This window comes from Melospiza georgiana, chromosome Z (assembly GCF_028018845.1).
Source record: "Melospiza georgiana isolate bMelGeo1 chromosome Z, bMelGeo1.pri, whole genome shotgun sequence".
Lineage (NCBI taxonomy): Eukaryota > Metazoa > Chordata > Aves > Passeriformes > Passerellidae > Melospiza > Melospiza georgiana.
The window spans coordinates 49,782,364-49,808,739 of NC_080465.1; the positions used below are offsets into that span (position 1 = coordinate 49,782,364).

The 26,376-nt window shown below is 34.6% G+C and overlaps 1 protein-coding gene across 4 annotated transcripts in view; it reads left to right on the forward strand.

Moving 5' to 3' along the window:
- Positions 1–26,376, forward strand: part of ARL15 (ADP ribosylation factor like GTPase 15) — a 224,796-nt gene that overhangs the window by 94,203 nt on the left and 104,217 nt on the right. For all 4 annotated transcript variants that reach the window (XM_058044186.1, XM_058044184.1, XM_058044183.1 and 1 more), the window contains one exon: positions 218–426. In XM_058044186.1, coding sequence (XP_057900169.1) covers positions 218–426 — 209 coding nt within the window. The remainder of the gene's footprint in view (positions 1–217; positions 427–26,376) is intronic.

Sequence of the window (26,376 nt, forward strand, 5' to 3'; positions counted from 1 at the left end):
CTTCCATATTTAAACAATGTTGATTTGACATTGGTGTGTGTGTGTGTATGTTGGATATTTTAATACTTTTTTTCTTTTTATTCTTTTAATGATGGTTAAGAGAGAAAATTTAATTAATTATTTTAATAATTCTCAATAGATGGTTTATTTTCACTTACAAGTGTTACATTTGTTAAACTATTCTTATTTTAATTAGTTCTCATTATTGTCTTGAAAGGAGCTGACAATATCAGGAAATACTGGAGTCGTTACTACCAAGGATCCCAAGGGGTAATATTTGTACTAGACAGCGCCTCCTCGGAAGATGATCTAGAAACTGCTAGGAATGAGCTGCATTCTGCTCTTCAGCACCCACAGTTATGTACTTTGCCGTTTTTAATACTGGCCAATCACCAAGACAAGCCAGCAGCTCGCTCAGTACAAGAGGTATGTTAATGTGTCAGCTTCTTGCCTGCTTGTATTTACTTTCTGCACACCACTGATCCCTTATCACTTATTACCCTGACATCCTGGTTAAGGACTGGCCTCAGTTTCTTCTTTACTGTAAGTATGCAGACCAGCAACAGTCCCAGTCCCCAAAAACTTAGTCCACTGCACTCTATACAGACTTAGTTGTTCTGGAAAACAGACAAGTAATACTTGGATACAAGCGGATCTTCTGCTTTCACCATATTTTGCTTAAGGGAAAAAAGATGTTTTTAAAACTACTCTTGTGAAAAGCTGCTGGGACAGTGATTTTTTTTGTTTAACTTTGGTTTTTATTTGCTATTAGTTTTAATTTTGCACTGTTCCATTACTCCATTCTTTTCCACTGCTTAAAGCAATATGTTGCAGCCATAGGTTGTCTTTTTTATGTAAAAGCTTTTATCTGAACGGCTGTGTACTGATTTAAGGTCAGAATTGCAATTCCTGTTCTGAAGTCCTGAAGTGTTTCTCATCTTCCTGTTCCAAGGAGTAATGTTTTTGTCTAATTTCTAGCTATCACACGGTAAATTACGTAATTGTTCTATTCAGTGTACCTTTTGCTCTTCAGTTTCTGAGAAATTTGTCTTGTCTACATTCCTGTCATGTCAGATACATTTGGGGAAATGCTGTAAATTACTTCTGAAATTGTAGGAAGAAGTAAAATCGGGTTGTGTCATTCCGTTCATAAATGTCATTTAAAGGACTCCTCCTCTTAAAGATTATATGAGGAATCCGTTTGTTCTGTGATTGCAGCAGACTGAAAACTGTTTCAGCACCTTATCGTGTTGCTGCTTTGTATTTAAACTGATTCTTTCTTCGGTTTTTCTTTTTCTGAAATATGAAGGTATAGAATTTGAGCTCAGAACAAACTGATCTGTAGAATAGCTGCTCTTAGTACAGTATAGTTGAACATACAGCCTTTTTTTCTTTATTGCTACTTATGTCTCCTTTCTGAGTCAAAAGAACTTAAGCTTATTATATGTTAGGAAATGGCATAAATGTAAGTGGAGTATAGCAGTGTTCTTAAGAAGAGATTGTGAAAGGTTTGTCAACTACACTGTAAAATATTTTTAAAAATTGTTGATCCTTTTCTCTGAAAATTCATTCTTAGGAGAAAGGGAAAAAAATAGAATTTGGATTGAAAATATCAAGTTACATAAAAAAGTAAACAAAAGTTATGCAGGGATAGAACCTACAAGTTCTAGGTCTTGTTCATGTAAAAAAACAGACTTAGAAAAAAGTACTTAATACGTAAAGGAAATGTAATATGGATTTTGATATGTAAGTTTAATAATTTGGCCTGGTTTATTGTACAGCATAAAAGCAAATTTGGCCTAATTTATTTTACAGCATAAAAGCAAAAACCTCCCACTTAAAAACCAAAAATATCCTGAGACAAAACTGGTTGGATTTTATCATCCAAATATAGTTTATATGCCTTGGCTTTAACTTTTTCATAGAGCAATACAGATCACATTTTTCATCATCAGTAGGGCTATTTCTTATATGATTTAAGTATTTCTTATTTTACTATATTTTTCACTTTTAAAGTGGCCAAAATTAAGTGAAGTTTTTTATAGCAAATAAAATTTAAGAAATGTTCTTTCTCCAGTTTCATATTAATAATGAATGCAATGCCAGTTGGTTTCCTTAACAGCAAATTATACTTGTAACTCTCTCATTTTGCAGATGAACTCATGTGGGCAGACTTTTGGGCCTGACCTGAGTTCTCTGTGTATTTAGACTTAACATTTCTTTTCTTTTATTGGCAGTACCCTCATTTTTGCCTCATTCTTCATTACCAGTTGCTTGAGATCTCAGTAGGGTAATAGATCTCTATATGCTTACAATAGCATTTAAATGGGTTTCTACTACATGCTTTAAAAAAAAAAACTTACACTTTATTCTGGTAGCAGACAAGTCTTGATTGCTGATGTATGAGTACAACAGAATGTGTGCAGAATACAACAGTTTTGTTAAATGTGCACAGTACATGCATATTCTCAGGGAAAAACTCACACTGTATCAAGAGCTCAGTGATTTTGAAGATCTTTAGTTAAGAGTACTGGAAAGAGAAATTAAAAGAAAAAGAGAAAAAAAAAGGAATAAAAAAGAGAGAGAAAATATCATGAAGTTGTTACGTTGTCTCTGAAAAAAATTATGATCTGTGTTTGCTGTGTATACAAAGTAGAAGCCTTCTTTGGTCATTTTTACCGATGTTGAAATGGTAATTTCTTGCTTTCCTGATGCTTTGCTGTGCTATTTTCCTCCTTATTGAGATGTGGAATAGAAGTAAAATGATGAATGGCAAGATCATTGCTTATATAAAACAAACATATTAAAGTATGTAACAAATGTAACATGTTGAGCATTGAGAGTTTTATTAGAAATTTTTGCAGAATGAAGTCCATTAATTATAGGTATTTTCTTGACATTTTTTCATGTGTTAGAAGACAGATGAATCACAGTTGAAATTTAAAAATATGTATGCATTTTTTTTAGGCAACAAATTGCCTTTCTTTAATGGATATGAAAGAACTCCTTGGAGTATAATTAAGGAAAATGTCTGAGTTGAGTGGTGCATAATAGGAAATGTAGAAAAATATTTATCTACAACAAAAATTCTTCACAAAACTGTGCAAGTGCCAAGCAATTTCTGCAACAGATGTTAGTTATATGTTTTGTTGGGAAGTGCAGTTGCTTCAGTTTTTCACAATGTTTTACTTTATTTAATGTGGTTTTTATCCATATATTGCTTAGGTAGAAATGATACTGTAGAATCTACGTGCTGTAAGTAATAAGCAATGTCATGAATAGTTCAATTCACAGCTATAGTAAGTACTTGCAAAAATATCCAAATAACTTACTTAATTTATAAAATGCAATTTAATCCAATTCATTTTGCAGAATATACTTCATATTACTGTTATGACCAGGGAAAATTACAGGAGAAGCCAAGCTGAAATACTAATCAGTAAATGTAATCCTTTTTTTCGCTGAGTTCTGTTGCTGGTTATCTGTTTTCTAGTTATATTTTGATTTTTAAATGAACTCAAGAAAAGTAACTTTGGCATTACCTTTCATTTCAGAAACTAGAAGTAAATATGTTTCTCTTATGTAGACTTCTTTGGTGGTTATTCTATCTTCCCATGTCAAAGATATTTGTAAGTTGTTTTTTTTTGCTGTGACAATAGCATGTATTTAGACATATTTGAATATCTGCTAAGTCTGTGCTGAGATAAAGACTGCATATATTAACCAGACTGTAAAACTGATAAAATTGTTTTTGTTCCAATGGGTTTGCTCCAGAATAACTTTATTTTAGATTGAAATTACAGTAATGAAGAATTAATCCTATATAAATCAGTTCTGACTGTAGTTTTGGAAAGCTTATGAAATAGCAAATAAAAAATTTTACAAATGAAAAATAAATTTAGTTACTCAGCATATGAGGGAAGGTGGTAGCATATCAGTTTGGCCATAGTTTCCAAAATACAGGCTACAGTTCCAAAACAATTTATCTAATTATATGTTTTTTTAAGTAAGTATCTTTCTGACAGAATGTGCTTTTATTTTTCCACACAAAAGTACTTTTGATTGTCAAAACTGGTTTTGATTAGTCAGATTTCTCTTACAGTGTTAAAATATTGCAGGAGAGTAATGGTGATAAAAGTGCTTCAAATTGCTTTAAAAGGGAACAGGCATTGCTGTGATTATCAGCTTGTTAATTTTTATTTTGGAATGTGTGCTACTTTGTGTATGAGTACCAGAAGCTGGATGTTACAGTGGATTCTTGTGAGTTGAACCAGTGTGCATTTTTCTCCCAGGTCAGAGCAATATTTAGGAGCTGCACGTATTGGAAGTTGTCTGTAGTCGCTATATTTTAGGAGCAGGCTATTCTGGATACTTGTCTGGATCTGTTTAGGACTCCTGGAAGCCATATAGGCCTGGCCAAAGGAGGAACGAAATTTAACTAGTTTTTCCAGTTCGCTGGTGAAGCAGCTTCTTGTTTGGCAGTGTGTTGACTTTGGGACATTTCTATTTTTATATTTAAGTCTCTTTTTAAGATTGCAGGTGCATTAGATGATCAGTGTAGATCCACTCCATTTGAACTATTCTATTCTAAGACCATATATGTGAAGACATTCATACACTGTAACCTGTAGATGGGTTTGTATTCAGTTATCCGAAAATTCAGGCAAATAATAAATTTCTTTCATATATTTAAATTGGTGACCGCTAGTAACATGAAAAATCACTGAAGATCTGTTCTAAATTCCCTTTAAAAAAAAAAAGATAGAACTTTTTAATATAGACTTACTAGTTAACAGTAAATCAACCTATTCTCAGCCTATTTTAAGATTATACCATTGTTTTCAATATAGTTGTTGGGAAAAGAATAGTGGAAAGCTTATGCTGATCACAAGTGCTGAGGTTTTTTTCTTGCATACAGGACCTTACTTTAAATTTGACTTGATGGGTGGGGGAAACTCCATTGGAGAGTCATTTTGATTGTCCTTTTTATGTTTTTTAAAAAAATCTTTAAAGTGCAAACAATATTTTCAAAAGTGAGTGTGAAAGGCTTGTTGCCTATTTACATAGATTGTGATGCATTTATCTTTTTGAGATTATATGGATTTTGAATCACTGGCAGTGTTTAATTAGGTTTTCTGTTAGGAGAATAGTGGAAGGTGTCTCTCCTAATGAAAAGAGCCATCTTAAGGCTATGAGGGCTGTTATCTATTACTCTGCTAGGTTTTTCTCAGTTGTTTGTGTCTAGAAATAATTTTGTACATAAAGTGTCTTCTTGAAGCCTTAAATATCTTAAAACTAAATAACCAAGAGAATGCTCAGGTTTGCCAGCATCTTTGGAGGCTCTTACTGGTGGTGGGGATCTGGAGCATGCTGCAAATTGGGCTTTCTAGGTCTGCCAATGGTCTGAGTTGGCTACTTAGTATGACAGGCTCAATTCCAGGATGTAATCACTTCTTTCTATTCCAAAGTCTTTGTACTGTTTTTCCATAATTCGTGCTGTTTGTGGTTTATGCTAGTTAGGGGAAAATGGTTCCTCTTTGGAAACCCTTTCAGTGTATGAGTAATAGATGTCATTACTAGCAATCTGAAAAACTGCATTGAGCAGTGACTACTAAAGAGGTTAACTTCAGAGACTATGTAGTATCTTAGCTCACAGACTTGAGCAAATGTTTTCCCCAGGAGCAGGTACTGCAAAAACTTAGCCTGCAACCAAGAGTGAAAATGAAAGTTTTCTCTGCAGTCTGTCCCGTCCTCACCCTGGTCAAGCCTCTCAAATCTGAGTTTTCAAAGACCAGCTGTTGCAAATCTGTGCGCTTTGTGACAGGGACATCCAGAGCAAAGTTAAATCAGGGACAGATTTTTGGTTCCTCAAGGAATTGTTTCTGAGATGATTTATCTTCAGAATACTGCAGTAAATAGCCAAAATATAGATTCCTACCCTGTTTTTGAGATCATAGTGACCTTAGTGACCTTAATATTTGCAATCCCCTCATTGCAAATACTTCTTTTCGTCCAAGGTGTATCCCCTGATATTTGGAGATTGTTTTGGAGCTGGACTCTGCTATTTTGAGTATTGGCTGCTTCCTTCACAACTGTGGCCTTTGAGGGAACAGAAGAGTTATTTGTCAGACTTCAGTTATGAACACATTTGCAGGAGAGGAGAATATTATTAAACTAGTATTTAGACAATAGTAGTTTTGCCCTGCTTAGAACAATGAAGAAGTAACTCCTATTCTTCTATTTGTATTTCTTATATGAACTTCCATACTGATTAAAAGTTTCATCATACCTATTAGGAAAATGATTTAGATATAAAAGGATCCTATGATAAAAAAAAATATATAAATGCAATCTAAAAAGCTAACCAATTTTAATAAATGTGAGTAGATCCACATTGTAGCTAAATGTGAACAGCAAGCAATTTCATACAGTTGCAAGACTGAATCCAAACAGTAACCACACGTTTTCCTTGCCTGAATTTGTGTTTCAATCACGTTTTAAAATAAAGAAAGCCATAACAGGTAAAATTGTCAATATATTCATTAGACAAAAAAAATGAATTGGTATAGTTGATAATGTTTTAGTGAATAATATCACTTAGTAAAGCTTAATATTGCTGTCCTAGTGTATGTGGGACAAAGAAACAAAAACTTAACAAAGAAAAGTATCTCTCTGAATAGTAAATTCCAGTTGTGCTCTTGACAAATGGGTGAGTCTGCAAGGAAATGTGTTCAAAAACTGCCACTAGAAACTCTGATTTGGAATGATGTTCCTGAAGATACCAAAAAAATTGCTCAAGCACACCTGCAAAAATGCACATATTACACAGTGTACAAGAAGATAAAGAGCAGTAGTAGCTAAGACACAGGAGTAGAAATCCTGTCCACATACACCCATTTCACAATATGAAACTGTATTTAGAGAAATAAATCTCTTGAATGGGCCTTTGTAGCGAATGGTGCCGGGTACACATTCGCATAAAAAGCAGCTACATATCTTGGAGTAGATTTCAAAGAGTGTTGGTTTATATAGTTTTGAACTCCAGACGTGGATTTTTGCAGCACTATTTGGGTCTCCAAATGGTTGTTTTATATGCATATAGATGCTGTGTACTTTGAGTATTTATTTCATCAACAGTATTGGTTTGCTTGCTGGCCTCTTTGCCTCCCCCATCTTTCAGGTGTGACAGTCTGTCTGTACGACCATGTGATGAACTGGTCTGGACCTAAAAATTACCTAACTGCTATCCTTCCTCAAGGTCTTATTTTTTAATAAATTCAGATGAGAACAAAATTGGATAATTGGCATACAGGCACCAACAAGAGGTGGGAGGAAGGTGTAAAACTAGATGGAAAGTTGGAGGTGTGGGCATCTAAAATCCAGTGAGAGTTGAACCCTTCTACCTACCACATTACTTCTCATGCTTTTTTGGCTTATCCCTCTACAGTGAACCATAGTAAAGGAAGATTATACAAGAAATACTGGAAAATAATTTTTCCCTCTTAAAAATGGATGTTCTAGAGGAGGTGTGCAATTACTTTTACTGGACTTGAGAGAGAGATAGGAAAGAAACATATTTTCACTATGTTTTGAAAATTTAGTGTCTTTGTTGACTTCCAAGCAAAGAAAGAAGACAGAAAATGTTGTTCAAAGAGGAGTTGTCTGCACTTGCAGAACTAAACACAATGACTGTAAAGATAGAGCATAGTATCTAAAAATAAAAAGTAAATTTATGAGAGAAAGTTTAAAATGCTTTCAGATACAAATCTATATGCATAGTTTATTAAATGTTTTTCATAAATATTTGTTTACTTACAAATGCTTATCTAGTATTCAGTAAGGACTGTTATAGAAGAGCACAGCTTTTTACAGTTCTTTCTGAAACCGTTTTTGCTTGGTAAAAATTTGGTGTGCTTTAGTAAAGAATTAAATTAAATCCTGAGGCCTGTTGGATACAAATCTGACCACACAATCATTATGACTCTTTTGAGCCTCTAGGTCTGTGATATTGCTGTTCTGGGGAATTCTTGAATGCTCAAAAATTTAATTACCGTTAGTGACATCTTACATGAACAACAGAAGTCGTATTTCTTTCAGAATTAATAACTATTACAAATGGAACAAAATAGTGGCTATATAACTACTTTCCAAATATAACTCTACCATTTTAGCAAAAATGGTCTCAGGATCAGTTGAAAAATAATGTAAAAGTATTTAGTAATGCATTGGATCAAGTTTGTGAAACCTCTTCTATTGTAAAAATTATTTAGTATGTGTTTTTCTTTCAAACACCCATCTTACATGGATATATGCATGTATATGTACTAGAATGAAATCTTGAGTTCAATAATATAAGCTGCTGCTTTTTAAAAGATGAGGACTTCTGTTTTTCTTTTTAGTGCTAAAACAAGTTTGCTGATTATAGGCAAGTTAAATATACTGTGAACCTTGAATTTACCTAGGAAAAGATAATTTTTTGTAGTTGAACTTCAAAATTTATAATTGGTACTCAACATAAAAAAGTAAATTTTAAAAGAAATGTTTTTCAAGTTGATTATGATAACATAATCTTCATTCCATTAGAGTAGGTATGCAGGGTATGAAATTAATTTCTGGCCACAGTCCATTATGCAGGAATTACACACTCACACACATGGGAAATCATGTTGAGCATCTTAATTGATCATGTCAGGGAAGTTCAACAATAGCCATAGCAGGAGAAAATCTATCCATTTTATATCTGTGTAAGTATTTCAAGTTAGATTTTAATTATGTGCCACAAAAGTAGAAAATTTTCAGCTGCATCAATACTACCTACACTGTGACACAGCATAGGTTATTGTCTGTAATTACCAACACCCTGAAGACTTTGCTGGAAATATGTGTATGCCGAGTTTCTTAAAACCTGCATCAAATGGAAGGTGCTCAGAGCTCAGCCTGAGCTTGGGAGGCTTTCTGTTCCCTATGAAACTCAAAATTTCTGAAGATGCTTGAGGAGAATTTCTCTTGAAACTGAGCTGCAGCATGAGGAAAAACAAGCCTGAAAATTGAGGTGTCATAGGCCTATCAGAGGCTGGTTCTTTAGATTTTTGAGCGTAAGATTCCTATGAGCGAAAACAAACCATAAATCTCTGGAGATGGAGATGTTGGCATGGTATGTGAGAATTCATGAAACAATGATGTTTTCCCAAGTGACAGGATGGGGAAAGGATCATCTTTGCATCAGTGGTCTGGATGTTACTGAAACAATGCTACAATTGTCAAAGGCCAGGAAGGAAACACATACTACTGCAAGGTGAGATTAAATTCCTTCCTATCCATTCTTAGTTTTGAGCTCATTTTTTTTACCCTGGCATTCTTTCAAGCCATTAAGCTCCTGGAAAAATCTTGGATGCTCTCCGGGTGTGGTGGATGACAAAAATCAAAGACTTCAGTGAGCTTGATTGCTGGACAGGACACTGCTGTTTTTGCAAATGAACTAGAGAGAAGGAGTAACAGGAGAAAGGGAAGGGGACTGCTGACAAGTCTCATGCACCTCTTTCCCTGTTACTTCCCAAGACTTTACTGGCAGTGAAGCAGAAGAGATGAGTAGAGAGCATTCGAAGGTTCACACAAAAACAAAGAATGACATGGAGATTTGCAAATTCAAAAGTAGTGAAGGGCCCCACAGTTCAGAGACTATGAGGATGCAGTACTGAGTTTTTACTTAAAGAAAATTGGAGCCATTGAAGGCCTTCTTCTTTAGCAATATAGGCTGAACAGTGTCCATTATTTCCTCAGAAACCACTTCTGTTCAGTGCATAATGACTTTTGGTTCAAAAAGAGGAAACCATTTTCCCATCCACTTCTTACAGTGATTCAACAGCAGATGCAGACATGCTTCTGAAGAAACATGAATTATCCACTCTAGCATCTGGGAACAATTGTCTTCATAAGACTAGAAGCAGGGTTTTGAATATAACGACATTATTCTAATGATGATTTGTTGATACTGCAGCATATCATTAGTCATGCTGGAATCTTTATAAGCATAAATGTTTCCTCAAAATAGTTTAAATGTTTAGAAAATCTATTACAGCAGTCTGACATGAAACAGTAACTTCTTCTGTTAGAATCTGAACTGCCTGAAGTTTTGAGTTAGTCTAGAAAAGAACTTTTTGAAGGATCATTCAAATTAACTAGGTAACATGTTTTAAAAAAGGCAAAGTTAGACAATTTTTCACTTGAAAACGTGTTCATTTATTATTCAGATTTACACACATCATCCTGATATTTTTTCCTACTGTTTTAAGAGCCAGAGTGTTGACAATGTATTGAATAATCCATTCCTATGACTACATATTTCTCAATATCTTTGCTTTTTCTGATATTTTCTGTTATATTTAGTTGTTCAGATTCTGATTAGATGCGAAGTTGCAAGGGTCAGAAAGCCTGTGCTGTATTAATACTGTCTTAAAAGTAAGGACTCAGTATTAATATGTGGGCATCTTTAAAGTTAATGCATGCTGGAGTTCCATTTCAAGTATTAATAGGCATTTTGCCTCTTAATAGATGTGTGAGGCATCTAGCAAACTGATTAAAAAAAAAGAAAACCAACAAAAAGCCCCACCTGCTTTAGTGAATGAGTTTTGCTTAAAAGACTTTTCATTTCATCCACACATATCTCCAGAGGTAGATAATTTGGATTACTGCATATACTGTTATATATTTGTTACAATTGCATTATTTATTTAAAAATAAGTTGTTTCATCTGTCTCTCTGTTAATGCAAGCTTATTCTGTAAATTTTTTTTCAATATTTTTTCATAATGTATTATCACAGTATTTATAGTCTCATTTTGGTTTTTTGTGTTACTTTGGTAATAAATACTGGGAAATAGTTTACCACATTTTATGAAACATTTAAGTACTTTAAGAATTTCTTTCCTTTGCTTTCCTATAGGTTTGTTATGTTACAGTAATTCTGCTACAACAGACCATATATTAGCTACAAATCTACTACAGATATTCTGTTCCAATTTGTTTACCTTTGTTCTTTGTTGCTAATTATGCCTTTACTCATGGCTGAGGATAAAGGGAGTAAGAGAGTGAAATTTGGGTCACTCTCTAGGGCAGGCGAAGAAATCTTTTCAGAGCTGTAAACAAAAACATGCTCTGCAACCAATATTCCAGGAATCAATCAGGTCCCTTTAGCTGCAACAGCATCTAGTGGCACAGTGTATATTTGTTGTTTTAGAAATACATAGCTCATTTTGAATAAGCAGTATTAATGCATGTGATATCTGTAACCTGTATTTGCACAGACCCTTATTAAACAGTCAGTGCTCTTCATTGAGTAATTTGATCTGTTCTGTGAATCAAAATTTATTACTTAAAATTATGATTGTGTTTTAAATTTTTTAAATTTGATTTGGGCTTTTTTGTTTTGTGGTTTTTACTAAAAAGTTGCCCTATGTACGTAAAGGACAAAGAGAGTCCACAGACATGGTACTGTACATTCTTGAAGTATTGCACGTGCCTGTACATCTGTCATGTAGCAGAAGAGTTCAGACTATGTAGTTTATGCTTGACCACCTTTTTTTGTGGACATGCTACTTGTATCATTTCTCATGAAGTTCAGAATGTATGATTTGTTTAAATGAAAGTCATAATTGAATGAAAATTGATGTTGACTCATTTTGGAATAGCTAAGTATTTATGTGATGGAGATAAAATCTCCATTATCTTCCATTATTATTTCTCTTGCTAATTTTCTTAAAGTGAGTTTGAGTTTTATTGAAACCTCAATCTTAACACTTTAAAAATACTCTTGCTCTTGTAAAATCTTCAGAAAAACAAGAAAAAACATTTTAAAGCCAAAATGGACTGTTGTTAAAGTGGGGGAAGAAAAGCTTAGTATTTTTCTATTCTGATTTATTATACAGAAGGCTGTTTTTTTACAAAAAAGGGGGTTTTCTTCTTCTTCTTCTTCTTTTTTTTTTTTCTTTTTTTCCCTCCACTATTCTCAGTCTCTTTTGATCATTGATCTGGGTGACCCCACGCTCAGGGGTTTTTTCTTCATTTGACATGGACAGATTTTTGAAGTATAGCTCTCCTTTGGGAACCTCGGGCAGTTCCACTTGACTAACCTGTGATCTAATGAGCAGTAATGCAGGGTTACAGTGACCATTTTGTTTGCTTTGAGGGAGGATGGCTAGACAGAGAGTGGGAGAGAGGCGGTGTCTGCTGAGAAAAAAGATGCAGGGTGATCGAACAGTGTGAAAAAGACTTGTTAGCCCACATTAGTGTGCCTGATTTACTTCACAACAGGTCAGGAAAGGCCAAAGGCAGGGTTGTCATTAAATTGCAAAGTTGAAAATCCCGGTATTCAAAAGCATTCAAATTTCTGAAAGTTGTAAATTAGAAAGTTTGTGGTTCATGTTGAATTTGGCAGAAAGATATACAGAAGTACCAGCTTCTATAAAACATGAATGGTACATTATAAAATCATGCTGTAAATAAAAAGAAAACCAGCTTTTTAAAGTACTTTCATGGCTGACTGTTTTACAATGAGACTGGGTGCGAAAGAAAGGCCAAACACTAACAAGGTCGTTGCACTTTCTTTATGAGCCCTGGGGACCCCTTAATTATGTGCCCGTGCTGCTTATTTTGAGATCTGTAGAATGTATGTGTGCACGTGTTTGGATAATATATAATTTTTTTTTGTATGTATTAAATCCATACACATATGTATATACATACATATGAATATGTATGTAAAAATAAGATTTTAGCTCAACTTGCCCAGGAATGTAGATTTTGAATCTTTTGCAGCATATTATGATACTTTTTTGCCCTCACATCCTTGATTGTTTCTCTTGGAGTTAACCTTATTGCCTTTGGTCTTGAAATAGGCATAGACTTATCTTAAATTTACATTTACAAATGCAGACAGACCCAAAAATTGTCTTTATGTACTAAAAAGTTATTTTTCTAATAGTAAAACTTGCTTCTGAACACTCGAATTGGACTTGACAGCCTGCTGCTTTGAAATTGCAAAAATGAAAAGTTGAAACTACCTATTCCTGAAATTACATTTACTCTTCTGTTTCATTCACTTAGTTGGCAGTGGCCTGAATCTCCATGAGTTGAAGAGTACAAGCAGTTGTATTGATAGCCTTTAACTCATAGCAAACTCTTGTTGTTGCTATTTCTGATCTGGCTGGCTTTAGTGAAAATCGAAGTGCAGCCTTTTAGCAATACTATCATTGTGCATTGTAACAGTAGGTAATAAAACAAATGGGTGGTTTTAGGGGTAAGGTGATTTTTTCTGTCTGCTACCAGAAGTTTCACTAATTGATTCTTACTTCTATTGGCTGTCAAAAGTCAGGTTTTCACTATTGCCATACAACTGTCTTAAGTTTTAGATTGTACTTCGTGGACAGAAGTGATTGTCTTGATCCTCCTATCTTTTTGCAATTAGAAATACATGAAATTAAACAGCTGAGAAGAACTGACCCATAACTAAGACTGTTTCTTACCTGACTTCAGGGGGCTGTGCTCCCACTGATCATTCAAATAATTTCACTGACATTTAAGGGAGTATCTCTTCTTAGTTGAAGGGAAGAGAAGACAACAGGATGTCAGGCTTCAGTGTTCACATTGAACATTAACTTTTGATTTTAGCTTGTATTGAATTATGTATTAATATGTGGTGCCAGATTATTTTTGATTTATCTTGGTCATGTTTTGTTTACAGTAGATATAAGGTATAGTTTTACCTCCTGATAACCTGAGGTTTAACGGACAGTTGAATGTGGGTAACAAAGTACTTTTTTATATTCAGTGCTGCATTTATCAATTAATTTCACAGTATTCCTATTTTTAACACATTGTAAGATTCACTTTTTATTAGAACTTGAAATTGGATTAATGTATTTTGAAACAGCACGGTGTTCAAAGTAGCTTGGTTGTTACTATACTCAAACACTAGTCTCAAAAAAAATGTGCTATGATATGTATGCTTCCCTTTTCTCAATTATTTTAACTGATATTTAGTTGCAGCAGCTTGGTGGACATACATTCTAGGAAACTCTGCATTGAGCTACTTTCTCTCTAGCTTTAGGTTATGTTAGTCAATGGAAACTTATTAGGGCATAAAATGATGGGGAAATGTTTAACAAATCAGAATACTGAATCAAGGTACATTTAAGCCTTACTAGTATTCTCTTTCCATTTACTTTCTCCATTCCCTAAATAATGTTGTCTGTGCAGTCTCTATGCACTCTTTATTAGCTCTTCTATTTGATTTAATTATTCAGTTGCTCAGTGTGTCTGAATTAAGTCATCTCCGCCAATCTGCTTATTACAAAGCATTTGGTCAGTGAGAAGAGACTAATGTCATCTTGCTAGACTAATTTTTGTGGGTCTGTGTTTAGGAATCAAGACAGTGGAGCAGTATTTCAAAATCGATTTATAAAAAATAGTCAGTTCAAGAGTGTATTATAGATACTGCCAGTCACAGGCTCTGGAAGAGTAAATATTACTTACTCATGTGAAGAAAAGGGAAATTTTCATATCTTCTTCTTAGCTTTCCTTAAGATGTGAATAGCTTTTGCTGTTTGCTGCTTTAAAACCACAAAAAATCTACTGCAACATAAACTGCTTTCACATAAATTTTCCAGGTATTATATGAAATGATTAAGTTCTTTTTTGATGGTAATATAGTTGCTTGATTCAGGAAGACAGCTGACAAAAGAAGATGGGATACAGCCAAATGCAGGCTTCTGGAATTTTTTTTTCCCAGTCCATAGTTACATTTTTAGAAAGCATTTCTTTTAAGACAGAGATTTTAAGTTTTGCTACAGGCTTTAGAATGCAACATGCAAAGTTTTTCTTTTTTATCTGGATGTCATGATATGAAACCTCTAGCAAAGCCTTCCTGTGGGTTCAGTTTCCGTGGTCTATCCACTCTATAATCCTTAATAGTGTGAAGTAGTTATTATTTAATCCACATCATGGATAGGCTGCAAACACAAAGTTTAGTGAAACAAAAGGAGCGTAATATAAAAGTAGTTGCAGGTGCACTTTTTCTAAAGAAAATGGGTGTGACTTCTTACATTTTTCTGAGGCCATTATTTGCATCTCAGCACTATATTTGTGAAGTATAACTCTCAAACTGTTCTAAACTGGGAATGCAGTAGCTAGTATGTTGTATAAAAGTGAAGTGTTATGTTCTGCCAATGGACTCTGACAATTCAGTTTTTAGTACCTGTAAAATGGGTTTAAAATGTTCTCCAGATGTATTTGGCTACCTCTCCTTTTGGAAATCATTCCTTCTGTGCAATAGGAAAAAAAATTGCTTAACTAAGAAAACAAATTCAATAATGCCACCCTTTCCCTGCATAAATAAGAAGGTGGGGGTGGTAATACTATGTCTGGGAAAGGAAGCAAAAATGCATGCTTGGATATCCATTGCTGGCTGTTGTAGGGAGTGTGCTTGCCAGCACTTTCTGGCAAGCTTATTCCTTCCAAACGCTCTCCAAACTTGCCAGACATTTAAAAAGTCTTTTGCCTGTTAGTTACCTTTCACTTACTTGTAGCATTAGAAGAAATGTTTATTGACTGAAGAACTGCCTGTTTTGAAATCAGGAACATTGAATTGAGTTTTTTGTTTTGTTACATGTTGGTTTGTTGATATTTACTTGACAGCAGGGTTTAGTTAGGAATATCCTTACAGGCTGTTAGTAACCCAACTGGGTCAAAGCTCAAAGGGTCTGCTCTTGTGGGTAGTAAACTCAGGGTTTGGCTGATGTTTTTTGTGCATGTAAAAGGCATCAGATCATCAATCCCTGACCCCTCTGCAGAGGGATGGAGGCTATAGAAGTGGATTGCGTTTAAACAATGGCAAAGCACTTTCTCCGCTTTTGGTAGAACCTGAGAGAGAATTAAAAAATCTCCTGTGTCTGGCGGTGGGGCATATAGGGCCTCTTTATGTTAGTTTGGTTCAGTTGTGGTCTGGTGTTTGGATCCACTTCTGTATAATATTGATCAGGATGTGTAGGGGTTTGAATCTCCCTAAGGCATTTGGGGACAAAACAAATAGCATTTGTATTTGAACCCTAAAATTAGAGACCGTTCAGAAAGAGAGGGGTTGGAGGGAGGAATCAGATACAATTGAAAGAGGAGGAACTTGACTATTGTCCTAGGTAGAAGCATGCCAGAGGGCAGACTAGAAATCTAGCTAATTGGATATGAAATATTTTGTAAGACTGTCCTTCTTAGAAAAGGTCTGTGGTTCCGTTCCTTCTACTCAATTTTCTTCTTATAGTTGCAAAATCTGAGTTAAAGAGATGCCTCAGTTGTAAGTCCTTATACCAGAGATGGCTGGAGTTACATTTATCACTATATTGCACCTTCCTTCAGGATTTTTGGATGGGAGGATGTCTGGGTCTTTTTCATGCATCTTGCTCCCTCCACTTACATGTTTCACTGAAGTAGAACTATAGTATTGGAGCATGTCAGTCTTTAAATGTAATTGCTTGTCATCTCTGAGGTAGTGAAACAGTCTGCCATTATTTTACAGTAATTTAAGCACTGGTAGACTTATCAGGTACAACCACAAAGCTAATGGCCTTTTAATTATTAGTGATTCCAATGAGAGTTTGTATGTTAAGCAGGAATTAAGAGCTTAAAGCAAAAGTTTGGACAAACAAAGGAAAACAAGACTATTAGTACTAAATGATGCTATCATTCTAATAATTGAATACTTCTAATTTTCTCTATTTCTGACATGGTTGTTATTCAGGCTGCTTCACAGTGCTTTTATATGCATAGAACCTCATGCACACAAATTGAAGAAACGTGGTATCAGTCATAAGAACTGTGGTCACAGAGAGTCCTACACTACACATACGTTGCTGTTGTGGTCACAGTATTGTTTCCTTTCACTGTAGGAGTAATGCAAATAATTTAAACCATAAATCAGTATGATGGCCTTCTTGTCCTGGCTTTGCAATTATTTCAGTTTATGTTTTCTGAAAAGCACAATTTCAAGTATTCTGAGAACCTGCGATGGATAACTAGGAGTGCTTGAGAATACAGTGTATATTGCCAGGGTATTGTGATCAAGCAATGAAAGAAGAGTTGACTTGCCCTCTTCAGGATTATCTATCAGACACTCACTGTGTTGACTAAAATACTGACTTAATTGACTAAAATACATCAAATGTGGAAAAATCTGCCGAATTAATAACCTAATAACCTTCTTAGGTCATTTTTTGCATCTGAAAATTGATTTTGTTTTTTGAATTAAAATTGGGTTTAAATTTTGAATTTATATTCAAAGTACAGTTTTTAGTGTACTTATATAGCTATACGTTGCTTTACAACTGGAGAGCAAGAGCTGCAAATTAATTGAAAGAGGTAGTGATGTTTTCTGACATTTCACCATTGGCATTCAAAACTTTTCTTGACACTTTGGAGAAGATTTTGATTTCTTTGATATCAGTTTGTATTCTCCTTTATTGCAATAATTGGAAATAAATATAGCACTTTCAAGTTCTGACATGGCATTCTTGAGTTTCCTGAGACATAGAAAATATAGAGCATCTTCTAAGTAGTTTATCTGTTGTAAAGAAATTAGTTTGCATGTTTGATTAATTTCAGTATGTATTAGTATTAGTATTTTCCTATGAAGGATGTCTGTCCTAGAAACAGTTGAGTCATCCTCTGAGCTTAATGCTTTTGAGAACTACGTTGATTTAATATTCTCTATTTGTGTGATCATTTTCCTCCTTGTCAATTCAGCTGTGGTATTAGAGAATGCAGAAATAATCCATGGACATTTTGCTAACATATAAGTCAAAGGCAGTAATTCTCCTTACCTTAGAGATTTAAAATTTCCTGTTACCATTTAGATTATTTAATTTGTTTTCATTTATTTTTCTTGCCTTTGTGTTCTTAATAGAGTATTAATTCATCTTGTGTGCAAAAAGAAATTATTTCTATTTGGTAGTATTTCAGAATTCCCCTCTTGGGTCAATTATTCAGAATATCAGCATGAATATACAGACTGTAATTGCTAATAGATAACAACTCTTTAATTTTGATTAATATGCGAAAAATAGTATGGCTTGTTCAGTGAATTTGTTTGCAAGCTTTGAAAAAATTCTGAATTTTTCTAGCCTTGAAAAGAAAGCTGTAAATCTGAATCCCAGGTCTCTTCTATGGAACTTAAATGTTCCTTTATCAGTTACTTAGTTCTTAATTTAGACCAATGACGCATTTCAGAAGGCAGAGCAAGTTTTGTTAAAGACTGCTATAAAGTATTACTACTTGAAATTTGTGACAACCTTGTACCTATTAAAGGAATTTGAGCTCCACAAAAGACTCACCAAGAAACTGATGAAGTTTTATTGAAATACGGGAAAAATCTGTCAGAAATCCTGCAAAACACCATAGGATTCCACAAATATAGCATTTTTCAGCTGACTGCACTCTGGACAACTACCACCTTCCACAACAGTGATAGGACTGATCAGAACCATCAGTCTAACAACATCTATTACTGTTGTCTCTCTTGCATCTTCAGGCTTCATTAGATGGATGCTTTGTGCAGTGTTCAGAAATAGTGAAATGTTTTTTTATCTGCAGCTTTTTTTGCTGGGACAGATGTGATTATTCACAGGATGTTTATAACTATCTTACTCAAAACCACTCTGAAAATCTAAATTTCTGCTTCTGAGTGGAAAATTGAAGTCTGTTCTTGTTGAGCAAATGTTTACTTCTTGGCTATTGAAAGACTTTCAAAAAGAGTTTGGTTCTGTCACCTTGTTATTTAAAACCTCTCTGATTTTACTTTCAATTTCTAGATATCATAGAATGGTCTGGGTTGGAGGGACCATAAAGATCACCTGGTTCCAACCCCTCTGATGTGGACAGGAGTGCCAGCCACTAGCCCAGGTTTCTGGCCTTACTACCCATTTAGTGGAATACTTGCCGTTCCTGCAAAGGAAGGATTATGGCTGTTACCACCATAAGCTTTCTGTTCATGAGCCTTCAGGCACTGAGGAAAACTTCCAAAATTAAACTTTATCCTCATAGTTTTCTATGGCAAGCATGTATCAATACAACCCTTCTAATCACTCAATTTTACTTCTTTAAATTGTGCTTGGTACTACATCTTGCAAGGTTTTCCTGTACTATGGTACTATATTTAAAGGCCATATCAGCTTTTTTGTATTTCATAACACTAGAGAATATTATTTACACATAGTATCCGAAGTTTAGCTTTAGAAGAGCCAATCTACATGTCTCTTGTAGTCTGTTTCTGAGGCTGGCAGGCTATTGTTAGAAAATACAAGAGAGGTTTTTTTTTTGTCATGCAGTAGTAATCTCCTGCTTGTCTTTGCAAACCCGAGGTTTTCATCTTAAGTTTAAGAGGCAAATAAGGGGAGAAGAGATGAAGAGGAGAAAAGCAAACTATAGGCCTAGAAAATTCCTTTTCTTTCCTTTTTTCCCCCATGAAACTACTTCTGCAGAAAAAAAAAAAATATTGACAGACAGGGTGTGCCAGCTAATGTCACCAAGCATTGAGTGGAAAGAAGAATACTAAAAAGCAGAAAATTAGAGCTGTGCTTGCCTGTTACCTCCCCAAAAGAATTGAAATTGCCAGCGTTTGGGACTCCTTGTCAGAGGCTGAGATCCTCACCTGTCTGGTGCTCTGCAAATCGGCTCTGGTGACCATCATCCCTCAGAAATGTGTGTCTGAGAGCAATTAGAATTTTACCAAAGAATACTGAAAAAAAAAATTAAGTACATGTATGTCATGTAGTTTCTGAATTCTTTAAAGATAGAAACAAAGGCCACCACAGAAGCAAATTAAAGCCCCTGGGAGCTGACATGGTTATTGAAAGCTTTAACAGAGCTGCCCTGCCATAGAAACCTGCTTTCCTATTGTCATTCATTTTGGTCTCTGAAAAGAAATTTATGATCAAAGTTTTGTTTGAGCACAATGTAAGCACTCAGAGTAGATTTTGGCAAAGTTAGACAGGGATTTAGATATTTTATTTAAATTTTTTTTCCTTTTTTGGCACTTGTCTTCTAGTGAGGAAAATGTTTTGCACTTAAAATGTTTTGCCCTTAAAAAAGAGTATCTGTTTACAATATTTTCTTGAATTACATTAGATCCGTGTTTCTTGTTTTATATGTCCTACTATTTCATGATAACTCAAATCTAGACCATCTTTTGTGGGTGATGTAAATGGAAATACATAAATGAAGTAAAACCTGTGTATACTTAAAATATTTTTATTCTTACGTTCCTTCTATATATAAAGCCTCTCCACCTTGAGGATTCTCCAGCAAACGCCCACTGTCCAATTTTTCAGTTGTTATTGGCAGAAAAAGGTTTTATTTTTAACAGAATACCATAATATAATGTTTCTGAGCCTAAGAGCTAGTGATCCATTGTTCTGTTGGATAACTAATAAAGTTTGCTTTAATTCTTCCCTTTTGGAGGGAAGGAAATTAAGGTGAGGGTTAATCATAGTAGAAGTCATTACAATCGCTAAAATGTATGAAATATAGCTTCATTTCTTTGTATTTACTGTTGACCTGCTGCGTAAGACTTTGTGGGAATAGGTTATTTCTGTTCTCCTGCTTATGTCCATATAAGAGAGTCTTGTAAGTGCTCTAAATGATAATGAAGATACGAAGTTTTGAATATCTTGGAAATTCAAGTACAAGGAGAAGGAACATTGATTTCTGTGAAAGATGAAGTTTCTTCTCCACAAAAAAAAAAAGCTCTAAAAGATTGTGACAGTGAAATGAGTTATTTGTGTTGATAAGAGGTAATTTAAAACAAGGATCAAGAAAAATCGGAATGTATACATTTCCCTTTACATATAGTCACGCTGGTATAGGCTAAAATTATGAAGTAGCTTTAGAAGTGCTGTCTCGTGATGTGATCAAAACAACAAGCACAGTCAGCCAGTTGGAGTCTTCTGTCTCGAATGCCCATGGGAAGTAGGAGTGTTAACTTAGTCCTGCATGTGAGGTTTGTAAAAAGAATGCACTAGAAGCTAAGAAACAGATTTAGAAGTCTGCCTTTAAGATTGTGTTGAAAGAAAGAAATCACAATAGAGGTTCCCCCTCTGCTGGTAGAGAGTTCAATATTCAAGACATCGCAGTGTGTCTAGAAACAGGTAAATTCGTTTGAGTTTGAACATATGTATGCAAAGAAAGAGCCGCTGTTACACGGTATAAACTATTGCCAATCTGTTAAAAGAATTTTAAAGTGAGATGCAGTACAGCTGAAGTTATCAAGTTCCATGTCTATTTATTTTAGCTGGCCTGTAAGTAATTCATGTCAAGTGCCCAATAGGGAGTGTAAACTATTGTGTTGTCAGTCCCTAACCAGTGACTGTTCAGCTTGGTATTTACCCATTTCAGTGCTGTTCAAGATTTTTGTCCTAGTAAACAAACCCTTTTCACTTCTCCTTTTTAAAGAGATTTTCAATTTGATTTAATTAATCATCTGCTTAAAATATTACCCTATGCGTACTTGTCAGGAGAATTTCTCAACTCCTTCTGTGGTGGGAAGTGCCTGTGCCAAATTTTGCATATTTTCTTTGAGTACTTGTGAAGAAGAGTGAAAATTTTAGAGGTACTGGAGACAAGAGAAATAGGTTATGTATGGTGAGAAGCAGGTACTGTTATCCACTAGAACGAGAATTAGCAGCAAAGTACAAGTGAAAAGACAAACAAAAATCCATCTAATTTAAGCTCTCTAAGACCTGAGTGAATTCATGTTGCCTAGTGTGTTTGTCCAGAGGCTGGTATGAAAACTGTTGTCTCAGTAACCCCAACAGTGCAGTATCTTTTCCTCTACCACAGGCATGGTTGCTTATCAGGAAGGCACATGATTCTACTGTCTTTCACTGTTTTTTTCCAGCTTCTCTTTCTTATGTTTGGCAAGGTGAAAACTCACTCAAAGCTGCAGATATCGTGTCCAGTAAGGTGGAGAATCAGTTAATTCTTTAAAATTTAAATTGTTGTATCTACTTGTTTACCTCTGTATTTGTGTGAAATAAAAATGCAAATTGTTACTACTTCTGTAGAAAATATGCAAAGGTTTCAGGTTTTGAAATACATAATGATATTTTTATATTTTGGTATAACAAATATTAATACAATTTGAGTAGATATTTGGAATAAATGTTATGACCTATCTCAAGATATTTGAATTTCTTGTGAATGTAATTAAGGCTGTATTACAACTGTAAATCAAAACCTTTATATTTTTCATGTATTCATATATTAATATGAATATAAAGATAAATTTATTTAGGCAGGTTTAATGTTGTCTCTCCATACATCTAGACAGTGGAAGAGAGACAGAATGAGGTTTTATTCTCTTTAGAGATGAAAATCATAAGAGAAATATGGATGATGACTATTCTATGATCATTGAGCTAAACTGGAGTGGAATTTCTGATACCAAACAAGCAATGAGTAGTCTTGAAATTCTTACAACTTGTTTTTGTAGTGTTTTTTACATTAAAACTGATAGACGGTGGTAATACTTCATTCCCTTCTCCCTTTGTTAAGTATAAGCTGAATGATTGTAATGTGTAAGAAAGCAACTAGACTTTTTGCCACAAAATTTGATTTTGATTTTCATGTTTTTAACATATTTATGGATTTATAAAGGCCTTTTTGATCAATCTCTCTGTTCTTTTGAGGAAAACTTGCTCTGGCTTTTTGATAATTTTTTTGTATGCAACCATTGCTTTCTGTGGCAAATGTTAATCCATATCAATTGTACTTTCCCTTTTTGGTTACTTATGTTCGATTTGAATTAAGAACAAGCATGACTTCTTAACCTTCAGTTTTATGCTTGCCTTTCCGTATGGTGTAAGTTCTCCCTACTGCTGAATCTATTACTTAGTTTTGGGCAATATAGTTAGATATGAGTAAATTTTCTCATCACACTATCACCAAAAATAATCAGCTACTGTACAAACAAGGTCATAATTAAAACTTTTCAGATAGCTTCATATTGTTTCATTTTCTTTGAACTTAGCAAAATTTTATCTAAGTTTTGAGGCTGGTATTCAGAACTTGATTAAATACCCACTTTAGATATTAAATACTAATATAAGCTAGTGAAGGGTAGAGTTGATTTGAAAATTTGGCTACTTCTGTAAGCATGGTAAGTTAAAAATTTCCCCTGTTTATACAGCCTTTGGCAATTTATGCAATGTGTTTTGTCACCTGTTTTGCTGTCTCGTGAAGAGCTGGAACTTTTATGAAGAAATAGAAAATATGACTTTGAATCCTTGATGTCTTTAAATAAATGCACATATTGATAGTGACAGATTGCTAAACTTGGCGTTAGACGCTTAGTTGTGTTTCTTGCCAAAAGTAATCCAGATGTGCATAATTTATCCGCCTGCCATATGTGCACTGACATGTCTTTCTATAATCAACTGTCTGTTGAGTATTGTTAAACAGTTAAATGTTCTTTATCAACTATCTTTTCGAATAATGCTAATAACTCCTTTAAGGAGATAAGAAGCAGCAAGACCATAAAACCAGCTCTCTTAAACTGAAGAAGGCAACTTTGGTTTTTTGATTGTCCAAAAAAGCATGCAGTTTAAGGAAAAAACTGTTGGTAAAAGAAGCATATTTAAAGCCCATCTTAGGTGGTGTTATACAACTAAGGTGGATGCATATTTTATGTAATCTCATTATGATGGGACAGATCTTTGTTGTGTGTAAAGGAAGTTGTTATGGAATAACAACATTAATTAAAAAGGACTTTTTTTGTATGAGGTGCTTGTTGAAAGGAGAAAATGAACTTAACTTGACAAACAGTAACCAACCATGTCCCGGCATTAAGTTCAGAAAGATTTGTAGGAGGACATTTGTGTCATTTGGAGTATTTCATCATATTGTCGGAAGAAGCAACTCCCATTTTATGGTATGTTTTGCAATGTGTGTTTTTGTTCTTCATCTGTCTTCAGAAAGTTACTTATTGATTAGTAGAGGTGCATGACCCAAGTGGAAAAATTTCTGTAAAAAGAGTTTCTGTCCAATGAGTTTCCTACCCCAAAATTCTGTTTGCCAACAGAATTCTGTTTGACCCATAGGAATAATCCCCCTTTGTTTTCTATAAGCTTATCCTTTTACCTCATTGACATAATGTTATCAGAATATTGACATGGATAATCTCACATTCATCAATCTCTGAGTCAGATCCCAGTGCTCACCTCGGAGGTATATAGGAAGCTATATGGTGGTCATGTAGAGCAAAATTCACGGTGTCTCATGTTCTGAGTTTTCCCTGAGGAGAAGGGTGTCTGGCGCTGTCTGATGTTCCTGTGCATACAGGTAAGTATTTATCCCTACAGTTATATAGATATCTATCTGTTGTACATAGGCCTGTCTTTGTAGCTATCTGCTTTGGTTTTTTGAACTCCTCCCCAGCAGTTGCATAACTTGTGGCATGATTAGCTGCTCTTCTTCATCATCCTGGGAGGTCTCAGTCATGACCTTTCCAACTGCTGATCTCTGTCATTAAGATGAGAATAGGTGTACATAAGCTGTTGAGAGCACCAACTGTGTGATTCGTATTTCCATAAGATCATCCACATTTGAGTAGCTCATCTTGGTTTGTACTAGAAAGAAGGAGAATGCCTACATAATGTCCTGAAATTGGGCTGTCACACTAGACAGCTAGTAATGCAGTTATATAAGACCATCCTTTTAGAAGGCATCTTTGCTGAAATGCTTTGAAGGCACTCTCTAGTTTGTAGAAGCATGCTTCTTGTTTGTAAACTTTGGTGTTTAAGATTTCAGCTTAACTCTGACCAATTCACTTGGTCTAAATTGTAATATTGATTCAGTGCTCTGAGGTGTTACACTGCTGAAGTTCTCAAAGATGCAGGCTGTGTGGATATGTTGTGGAAGAGTACAGATGTGCAAATGCCAGCAGTAAGCAGAAGGGTTGGGAAGCTTCTTCAGCCAAGTTTGTTGGGTGTTGTTTAATATTTCAAAATAATTTGAAGTTGCTAGGGCCTTACATAAGTTGGTTGTAGATTAACATTGATCCATTGCTGCTTGAAAGTCTGTGCTTGAGCTACTCTGTTAGAAATTGTCCTTTCAAAAAAAAACAAGTCAAACTCTGAAGTCAAAGCTGCATGGGGTGTTCTTAGCTACTTCTGCGAACTGACCATCATATTGAGCTGTTTTCTAAAAAATGCAATTTGTCACCAATTTTTAAACTTATTTAATGTTTTTAAGTTAATGTAATGTCTGATGAAAGACTAGTAGCGTGCAAAATAGGGGGAAGCACATTTTCTGAAGATATTATCATTGTTTCTTATGAAGGCACATCTCCTTGCACTTGAGAAATACTGTGGAATCTCTGTATCATCTATAGCAAACCAGCAGTTTGCACCTGAAAGGAAATCTAACTTATTTCAACAGTGATTCCTTGCAAAGTGAGCGTTCTTCAAAAGTGTAAATGATGTGTTTTTAAATTTATATACTTTGGGATTGAGAAACTATTGATGCTTTATTCTCTCATTTATTCTTGGTGTTTTGTCCTTTGTTATAATATTTAGCAAAAGGCTGTGAAATTCATGCATGCATTCACACAGCCTTAAAAAAAAAAAAAAAAAAAAAAAAACGAAACAAAAAACAAGACCCAAAACCTCATACATTACCAAAAATTTGGAATTTTTGATATTCCTTCAGGTAACATATATCAGGGATTAATTCACTCCTTTATTAATGTGCATTCAGTGTAGTACTTTACCTCAGTTTTATAATTATTTCCTAAAATATACTCTTTGTTATTTGATCACTACAGATTGAAGAGAACTGCTTCTTTATAAAGAGTTCCAGGTGAGAGAATACTTGGGCTTTTTTCAGAAAATGCTATTCTGAATTCTCAGATATGTATTGATAATTGCACTTTATGAAATAACGTGATGTTTTTCATTGCTTGTATCTTAGCTAGTTTTCTAAACCTCTGAGAGCCCTTTAGCCTCCACAAGCAACAGACATATGTCTTATATGAAAAAATCTCTTCTGTTTTGATTAGTTATGTCCTGAATATGATAGAGCTGTCATTGTTAGCCAAAGAATTATGGTCTGGAATCTTAATTGTTAATTTTCTTTCTTAAGCTTGTTCTGTCTTAATTCTGTGAGCCAAAAACTCTTTTGGAAAAAAGCAATCTAATAAATGTTACTACAGTATTACTTTACATGGCCATCTGAAAATTAATAATTGCAGCATTTTGAAATGCTTATCACTGCTCATTTGGTCAGTATTGGTGACATCCTGGCCACTTTCAATGTCAGTTGTGATGTTTTTGGGAAGTCCAGG